Source organism: Vanacampus margaritifer, chromosome 4 (assembly GCF_051991255.1).
Source record: "Vanacampus margaritifer isolate UIUO_Vmar chromosome 4, RoL_Vmar_1.0, whole genome shotgun sequence".
Classification (NCBI taxonomy): domain Eukaryota; kingdom Metazoa; phylum Chordata; class Actinopteri; order Syngnathiformes; family Syngnathidae; genus Vanacampus; species Vanacampus margaritifer.
In genome coordinates this window covers 1,862,501-1,872,366 of record NC_135435.1, presented here as the reverse complement: position 1 = coordinate 1,872,366, position 9,866 = coordinate 1,862,501, and the positions used below count along the sequence as shown (strand labels likewise).

The 9,866-nt window shown below is 37.8% G+C and overlaps 1 protein-coding gene across 5 annotated transcripts in view; it reads right to left on the bottom strand.

Annotated features, from left to right (window-relative positions):
- Positions 1-263: 263 nt before the first annotated feature.
- The window catches only part of efl1 (elongation factor like GTPase 1), a 146,044-nt gene continuing 136,441 nt past the window's right edge, over positions 264-9,866 (bottom strand). For all 5 annotated transcript variants that reach the window (XM_077562808.1, XM_077562810.1, XM_077562812.1 and 2 more), the window contains 3 exons: positions 4,661-5,181; positions 2,687-2,871; positions 264-788 (listed from right to left, as the gene is read on the bottom strand). In XM_077562808.1, the coding sequence (XP_077418934.1) occupies positions 600-788; positions 2,687-2,871; positions 4,661-5,181 (895 nt within the window). In that variant the 3' untranslated portion in view covers positions 264-599. The remainder of the gene's footprint in view (positions 789-2,686; positions 2,872-4,660; positions 5,182-9,866) is intronic.

The following is a 9,866-nucleotide window of genomic DNA, read 5'->3' as shown; positions in this document are numbered from 1 at the left end:
TTAATAGTGGGGTTTTAAATGAATGACTTCACCACTAGATGGTGCTAAACATTATCCACTGTCCCTTTAAAACTCATTCATTGCCAGCCATTTTAGAGAATTTCAAGATTTTCAATACCTTCATGATATTACGTTCAATAATTACATATAAATCAGATCTGCCAAATGACAGAATAGACTCTCCTTTCTGCCTTGTCCTGTTTTTTTTTATAATCAACAGTAGAAAAATGTAGGTCGCACAAAATGCAGCCATTACTATCATGGACTCTCAAACTGTGTTTATTTCATAAAAAATGGGGCATTGATGTCATCTTCTGGTGGTTGGGCATCAATAAAGTGGTTTCCAAGTTTGACATTTACAGTGGAGCATAATCAGATTCTCCCCCATCTAGCCCCGTTTAGAGAAAAATGTAATTGACAAGTATACAAATTAAGCAAATACAGTTAATATTCGCTAAAAAAATTCTTGCTTTAATCAGGTGAAATCCAACGTTTGTGGTGTTGTGACAACCCTCCAGTTAAGACAGATTTCACATTTTGCTTTCTGCAAAAATGACTGGGTCTCATCTAGTGCAGCAAAAATTACATTTTTTTTATGTCTATTTGTTTTTGCTTAGGGTTCGTTGTTTTTCTGCATGCTCAACTATCTTTTCTTCCACATAAAGGCCCTTTCGGCGGCGGACAGCATTCATGTATTTGAGTGCCTGGTTCGTTGAGTCTGCCTTTTCTCCAAAGTGCAGGTATTCTTCCTCACTGGTAGGAACCCAATTTGGATCGCTGCTGATCACCTGAGGAAGGAAGGCAAATTCTATAAACACAATATTGGACACAAACACTGCCAGTATGTTAATGTTATTGAGAGAGAGAGAGAGAGAGAGAGAGAGAGAGAGAGAGAGAGAGAGAGAGAGAGAGAGAGAGAGAGAGAGAGAGAGAAACAACTTATTTCATTATGCTGGCATTTAACAAATAGAAATATGTTTGGTAATCCTTAATGACATACAACAGAAAACATTTGTCTGATTTCATGTCAGACGGTGATGAGGGGGAAAAATGGTGACCTTCTTTGATGTGGAGGGCTTATGTTCCAGTTGTAATTTCTGAAACTTCCTAGTTTGCCATGCTTATCAATTTTCATGAGTTGCAGTCAAAAATCTTAGACTTTCAGAAAACCACAAGGTGGCCTCAGGTAGTGTAACACATCTCTTTCGCAATTTGCATAGAGTTGATTAGCTGTGCCATTCATCCCCAACCATCACCATCATGTTGTCGCTTTATAATTCATGGTACATTTTGCAATGATAGCCACACAACACTTGAAAGCTTAAATCATCCCAGTTCTTGCAAGCACACTCACCAGTTGAGTCACTCAATGAGTGCTTTTGGGAAGCTTTTGATCAGCGTAGAGTGGCCCTACTTGCGGTATGGCACCCGCGGATTAAAATTGTTGTGAATTTTTTTTCAATATTCTGTTACACAAATTGGGGGAAAACCCCATTTTGCGTGGCCCCAACAATCTATATGGGTTATTTCACACCAGAGGTGTGGACTCGAGTCATGTGACTAGGACTCGAGTCATGAATTTGACAACTTTAGACTCGACTTGAAAAAATATTAAAAGACTTGCAACTCGACTTGGACTTGACCAACAATGACTTGTGACTTCACTCGGACTTGAGCCCTTTGACTTGAAAAGACTTTCTTCTTCCACCAAAACAAAAAGATTAAAAAGTATCTTAATGAGTAAGTTCCTCTCGGTGTGTGCGCGAGCTGGGCTGACAGCGCCGTCATTCAGACATGTCGGGGAAGGAAGGTAGGAAGGGTAGGACCCCGCTACGCTAAAGCAAACTTCAAAATAAAGTTTGACCAAATAATACATTGACACCAATGCAATAGTCTTGGTGCATTTTACTTTGAAGTCTGCCTGCATGGTGGCGTGAACGCCAGCTTGACTACTTCCCTTTGACATTTTGGCTTGCATTATCGACGTTTTTATTGAAATTACATATTTTCTATCACCATTATCATAATGTCACCCCGAAATTATATTAAATAGCGAATTTAGGACGCGAAGAAACCGCAAGTTAATTACGCTGTCATTGCACGATACAAGTCCCCGGCGTTCGTGGCTAGTAGCTGACTGTTAGCGTTAGCATTGAGTGCCTGGATAGCAACAGTAGTTTGACAGTTCTTGCTTGGTTCGCTTGCTTTTCTTATTGTGGACCTATGCTACTTTGTAATCCACTTTCCCTGTTTAAACGACGGGAATGTGCCTTAAATTGGGTACAAAAACTATGAAGTGGTCAACAAAAAATAAATTGCAGTATGTCCAAGATTACATCAAACAAAGTACAAATTACAAAGTTAAGTAAGCTAATGTTAGTTGTTTATCGGCTAATTGTTGTTGCTAGCTGCGTAGCTAATGAGACTGTCAACTCACTGGTAACACATTGCGCAAACAGAAATCTTTTTCACCATTCTGGGTTCACTCCCTGAGTCCCTGACTCCTACTTTGATGCTCGCCCCAAATATCATCTATGATGTTGTAAAAATGACTCGAAAGGACTTGAAACTCAAAGTGTTGGACTTGTGAATTGCTTGAGACTTGTCAGTCTTGACTCGGGACTTACTCCCACCTCTGTTTCGCACATTACAGTTACAGCAACGGTGTAAAGGCTTAATTAATTACCTCCCAGTGACTGAAGACCATTTGCGGACTGGCTAACCCACTGGTCCTCTTGCGAATTTCATCTGCAAAACCAAAACTCTCAGCTACAGGCAGAACAGCCTTGATGATGAATATTTCTGTTCCTTCCTTCATTTCTTCATAGATGATGCGGCCTTCTCGCTTCCCAAGCACACCATATACTCTGCCTGCATATGGGAAGACAGGGTAAGACCACAACCAACACATGGTGTAAACATGGATAGTGCTGCAGCTATCAAATATTTCCATATCTTATTGAAAATTCTATTGAATAATCAAGTATTCAGATAAAATAAAATACATATTTTTGCTTGTTACAGAACAATTATTGATAAATACAGAAGAGAAAATAACACATTTCACTTAATAATGAACAACTAATTGATCTTCATTTTGATACAAACATGATTATTATTATTATTATTTTTTTACATAAATTTAAACTGAGCATAGCAGCAGTCTTTTCTTCTCTAAGAACATAGGACAAAGTGACGTCAGAACGACAGCAGCGATTTTGCTGGCTAAGACAGACTATTTAACCATTAAGCCTAATTTGTTAAAAAAAATAATCAGTAGAAACTGCAATTGTGTCAAGGGTGTCAGCATCACAAAAGTGCAGTCATTTTGGTCTCTGAAACTGCCTTTGAAAAGTAGCTGCCTGCCATGAGCTGTTAATGCTGGTAACACGTGCAGTATTATACAATGTCAGCGTAATTAATTAAGTTTTTGATCGTCTTAATTATTGATTGTACATGATTTCAGGATCACGAGTTTGTGTGGTGGCAACAGTTTGTAGCGGCAATGTAAATTGGGTTTTGACTATGGACTTCCACTCCAGTCAAGAAGATTCAAGTCAAGTCAACTGCTACGCCACCATGCACTACCATGAACAACTTCAAAATAAAAGCGCACCAAGGCATTAATATTCATGTATTATTTGGTAAGATTTTATTTTCAAGTTGGCTCTGTCACAGTGTTGGAAGAGTATATCATGAACAATTGCTGTGGCTGGCGCCCTATAGCAAAAAGCCACTTCTTCAGAAGCAGTACGGGCATGAGGGACTTGCCAAAGTTTTGTGTACAGCCTGTTAGAAAAAAGATATATGAGTTATCTCATATATACTCTTTTAGTATTGCAAAGCAGCTGCAGAACAGAAACTGTGCCCTCATCATAAGATAAGGACTGAAACATTTTGTTGTTGGAGCGCCCTGTAAAAAAAATAGAGAGGGCTCGGGAGAGTGTGTCTCAGAGCGGTTAGGAGATTGTAACTGAGCACATCTCTGTCCGTTCTCCTCGTGAGTAAGAATAATCTAAGTCTCTTGTCTTTCTTCCTTGTCTATTGTTTATTAAATGTTTTAGGTTGACTGAACCTAACAAGCCGAAAGTGAAGATGAAACTGTGGCTGATAAGGAGGACGATTTCAGCAGCCTCATAGCAAGTAGAAGTTAGGGACCGTCAGCAAATTGTTTGTTACAGGGTTATGTATGTGGGACTCAAGTTACCATTGACATTGGTCACCCTGTAAATGTAATTTGTGGATGGTCCCCAACAGTAAACATCCGGCCAACCCAACTACATTTTGTTGTGCTCAGCATGCTTACCCAGTGTTTCCCACACCATGTTAATAAGGAGATGCATCACCCCCCTCTAATCTGTGGGAAACACTGTTACCCCTACATTAGTTGAGGCCATCCCCATCACACCACTCCCCCAAGGAAGGAAGGAAGGACATGAAACCTGACATGCTAAGGATTAGTATTTAAGTATTTATCACGTGACCTGGATAAAGGCGCTGCCCAGGGTATGTTCTTATTTTGATACAGGGGAATAATATGCCAGAGATATTTGCACTTTTATTCTTTATACACAATGCCTAATCAAATAGTGGTAAATACATTTTCAGTAGTGTATTGCTTCAAGAGATCTTCAGGACAAACAATTTACCAGTCTCTTACCCAGAACCTCTGCGGTGGCCATGATTTCACAGGTATACATGGCAGCCATAAGTCTCTGGGGCTGAGCCTGGAAAGCGTAGCGGCATGCCTCCTTCATGGCAGCAATCAGCTGGCCTGAGACAGGCCCATAGCAGTCTGTAGCAGTGTTGGCATCTTGCAAACACATAGCTTGACTTGGCTCAGTGGGGGTGACTTCCAATGCTTCAGTGATTTCCGGTGCTTTGCTATTTCCCGAAGCCTCTTGAAATGTTGAATTTTCCTCAAAGTTATTTTGACGTGGCAAGTTTGAAGATTGTACATCCCATCTTTCAATGGAGAAGCAGACTCCCATGAGGGGCTCTTCACACATCGGCCCTGAAAGAGTTGCTAACTGGAAGCCACTGACAATGCTGTTGTCAAACTCTCGTATAATTTTTCCCTGAGCTCCATCTTTACGAGATTGATCTTCTCGACACAGACACTGCCACAGAGATGGCCGCTGATAACCCTCCAACTTGTTAAGCAGAATGTTCGGGCCACACCTTGAAGCAAAACACAATTAACAAGTTCAAACCAAGAAATGACTGCACATCTAATACAATCAGAATTTCTTAAAAGGGACATTTGGAAAAACAACTTTAAAAAATCTTTACAAATAGAATGTGCTTTTAATTATTAAGCATTTGTTGTTTTTATTCATTTTCTTAAATGTTCATTGCATTCTTACACTCAATAAAAAGTTTTGATAATCAAAAAATAAAAATCATGACTATCTCAAAGTGTTTTGAGCAAGATAATGAAACACCAGTTGTTCCTTATAATGTCATCAGTTGGTGAAAAAAGCGGTTTGGGCACCTTAAGTCAGACAAGCTCTACAATAGTGAAAGCCCATTTACCAAGAATTTCCTCACAGAGGCGCTTGCTTGGAGGTGCACACCCTCATAGAGCTTGTGTTTTAACTCTTGAAATATAGTAGTACCCTTGGTGGCAGAAATGTACACGCACTTAATAATACACACAATAATAACAAAAATATTAGGGGTGAGCCGGATATTCATATAATACGAGTATCTGGTACGGATAATTGATTTTTTCCGGATACGAATATAACACGGATAGACTTCCTAAATATCCGTGCTGAAGGAAAGCTCGCCCCTCCCTCCTTTACGCGGCGCTCGGCACACAGGCAGAGTGAGAGAGAGATATTGTCTGTGCAGCGTCGCCTTCTGGCACGCAGACAGTAATTAATTATCTCTTAATTTTGTACAGCATGCTCGTATTTAGTTTTGTACTGTATGTTTGTCAGTTACGTGGTGAACTTGTTTTGGAACACTGTGAAGCCGCAGGGCTCTTGACAAAGCAGAGCTTGGTTTGTGCGTCAGTCTCTCACATTGGCTGCCTAAGTTCATTTTTTATTTAGCTGGTAAAAGCACTTACACACATGCACAACTAAACACAGTATGACTCAATATATATTAGATTCCACCCCCCCCACACTGCACACCATAAAAATATAAATATTGCAAATTAAGCTTCACACACACAGCTTAACACCCTTTAATTCATTCACTGCCACTGATGGCTCTAAACGTCAAAAGTTAATTTTAACTATTTCTATTTAGCATTTTTTTTCCCACTTTTGTTAACAAGAGTATGAAAACCAAAAATTTTTCATTGTACATTTAGAACAGATATAACATTTGTGATTAATCGTGAGTTAACTGGTGAAGTCATGCAATTAATTATGATCGTAGTTGCTGCTCCAAATTTTTAATTATCTTTTTTTTTTTTCTCCATTCACTGCCATTAACGGCTATATACGTCAAAAATCCATTTAAACTATTTCTATTAGTTTAAATTTTTTTCTACTTTTGTTAACAAGAGTATGGAAACCTAGAATTTATTTTTATTGTATTTTAGAACAGACATATCATTTGTGATTAATTGTGAGTTAACTAGTGAAGTCACGATTAATTACGATTAAAAAATAATAATCGCCTGTCGCCCCTAATTTTTAATAATCTTTTCTTTTCTTTTTTTAATTCATTTAATGCCATTGACGGCTGTAAACATCAAAAAATTATTTTGACTATTTCTATTAGTTTAACATTTTTTTTCCACTTTAGTTAACAAGAGTATACAAACGTAGAATTGTTTTTATTGTACATTTATAACAGATATAAAATTTGTGATGAATCAGGAGTTAACTAGTGAAGTCGTGCTAAATTCGGATTAAAATTTTAATCGCCTGTCGCCCCTAATTTTTAATAATCTTTTTTTTATGAATTTTTGGCAGTGAATGAGTTAGTATTATTAGGTAGTAAAAATTTAATAAAACAATGAAAACATATATATATATATATATATATATATATATATATTAGGGAATGAAAATGTTTAACCGAAAACCGAAAATGAAAAATGCTTGGCCGAAAACCAAAAACGGCGAAAAAAAAAATAGGCCAATTTTTACTATCATTGCATTTATTGTTAATAATTAAAATTATAATATTATAATAAAATATTTATTTAACACTGCCATTTTAACAAAGCACAATATAAATTGAAATGTGCCCACACCGCAGACATGTTGGCTAATGGTACATTAAACACCAAACGAGGGTTGAGAATTTTCTGGTGGTGTGATTGCACTTTATAGTCAATGTAGTTCGCACAGGTGGGCACGGATGCGTGTGGCAGGACAAGGTGCGGCACACTTAAAACCTTCACATTCACATATTCACCAATGTTTAAAAATAAATAAATACATTTGTTCACACCAGCTAATCAGCTTTGGGAATGGACTGCAAAGTCACACACAGGTCTGTCGCCACTCGGAGATAGCGGTAAGTGTTTTCGTGTTTAAAACTGTTGATAACAATAGAGCTAGCATTAGCTAAAGTATTTAGCACAGCCACCGGGATGCCGGTGAAAAAGTAGAAGCGGTCGAGGAGCGTCGGTTTTTAATAATGTTTTTTTGCACTTAGGAAATGGATAGTGACAGCACATCTGTCTGGGGAAAACTATAAAATCATCTAAAAAAAAATTTAGCTTCATCATTCCACTGTGAATCAGATAATCTGTAACTAGAGAACACTGAAAATTACTACAATCCTGCCTAGAAGTGGAGACCTTCTAAAATATCAGCAATAACCGGAGAAAAATGATAATTCAGGTAAAAAGCCAACTCAAACATCACATCAAGGGATTTGCTGACATCTTTTGCTGCATCTGGGACACATGCATGCTTCAACAATCAGAAGAAAAGTCAAGCGAGTACCGAAACAACATTGAAGCTTTTTGGAAGTCCCTTCTGTGGACACATGAGTCCAAAATTTAACTGTTTGGTCACAACTAAAACAGTCATGTTTGGTGAAAAGTCAACACTGCATAACAGCAAAAGAACCTTCTCCCTAAAGTGAAGAAGGGTGGCGAGAATGTTAAATTCTGGGCTGGCTTTTAATATTCAGGACCTGGACAACTCCACATAGTCCAGGGAATCATGAATTCAGAGGAATATTGTGAAATCCTGGATCATAACGTGAAGCCATTCTTTGTGAAGTTGCAGCCTGGTAGAAGATGGATCATGCAACATGACAATAATCCAAAGCATTCCAGCAATACAACCAAGGAATGTCTGAAGAACAACAAGATTCATGTTCTGGATGTGCCCATTTAAAATCCTGACTTAAATTCTTTTAAAATACAGTGGTGGGACCTGAAGTGGGCAGTTTATGCTAGACGCCCATCCAACCTCTCTCAATTGGCTGCATTTTGCAAGGAAGAGTAGCAAAAAGTAGATCTGAAAGACTGATATGTTACTAAAAGTGTTTGGATGAAGTTTTCAGTGCAAAAGGAGGTGCAATGTCCGAATAAGTGAGTGGTTCACATACTTTTGCACCCATGAAATCTGAGTTTTTCTTAAATCAACAACTTCTGCTCAATAATGAATGACAATATTATCATTCTTTTTGTTCAAGTCCATTATTTTCAATGTCAGCATTGTAGATTGGGGTATGACTAAACATTTAATAAGGTTATTTTAATAGTCCAGCTTTGAATAGCAAAATAGCAGACATTTTAAAGGAAAGAAAAACTAATGCTACACCATTTGCAAAAGTATACAACACACTTAATTAAACAGAAAGTGATGTAATTGTTAGGGCGTCCCGTACGTCAGACGGGAGGAGGAGGATTAAACGATAAGCGATTCAGAAAATGGATGGATATACTAAAGTGAATATATTTAATATCACAAAAAAATTGTTTTCACAATGCAGTCCTGAGATTTGATTTTGACTTTTGAAATCTGCAGAATAAATGTTTTCAAAATGACATTACAGTAGAGCTCATCTTTTTTTATATAGTGTTTAGGGGCGTCACGGAAAGGAGGAGCTTAGCCCCAAGGACAGGGCTGGGCAAACTCAGTCCTCGAGGGCTGGGGTTCAGCAGGTTTGGGATGTTTCCCTTCTCCAACACAGCTGATATATGATCAGCTCACCAGCAAGCTCTGCATAAGCCTGATAACGATCCTGTTGATTGGAATCAGCTTGTGTCAGAAGAGGGAAAGCTCCAAAACCTGCAGGACAAGTTTTGCCCTCCCCTGCCCTAGGAGATGCACAAATGGACAGATAAAAAAGGAATACAATACTGTGTAAAAGTTAAAGTCATTATTAGACTTGTAGTGTTATTTCCGTCAGTATTTTAATATGGTACCCAAACACATGAAGCATTTTTATTAAATTAACCAAAAATATGTATATAATTACCAGTCTACAGTGTACGAAAAACTGTATGCAAAATAGGGGGCTGTGTTGTCATAAAGTGAGTCTATCATTTTCAATTAAGATACATTGAATTCATTATTAACTGATCAACAGAGAGGCCAATGACATGAATTTGGCTCAAAGCACAGTAACTGTTTGCTCCCAAATACTTCTGAAGTCACATGTTACATTTCGATGCATATGTGAATAGAAGGAAAATCTTACTCAATGACTTCTAAATTAAATATGAAATATTAAAGTGTGTCAATTTTTTTCATTTCATGTTAAAAACTATGCTTTCCACCATGCCTATGATTGATTTTAAAGTTTTTAACCCTGAATTATTTTCCTACACTAAGTTTTATTTATTCATTTTATTAATATCTAAACATTTGTTTCGATTGGCTGGCAACCAGTTCAGGGTATACCCCGCCTACTGCCCGAAGCCAGCTGGGATAGGC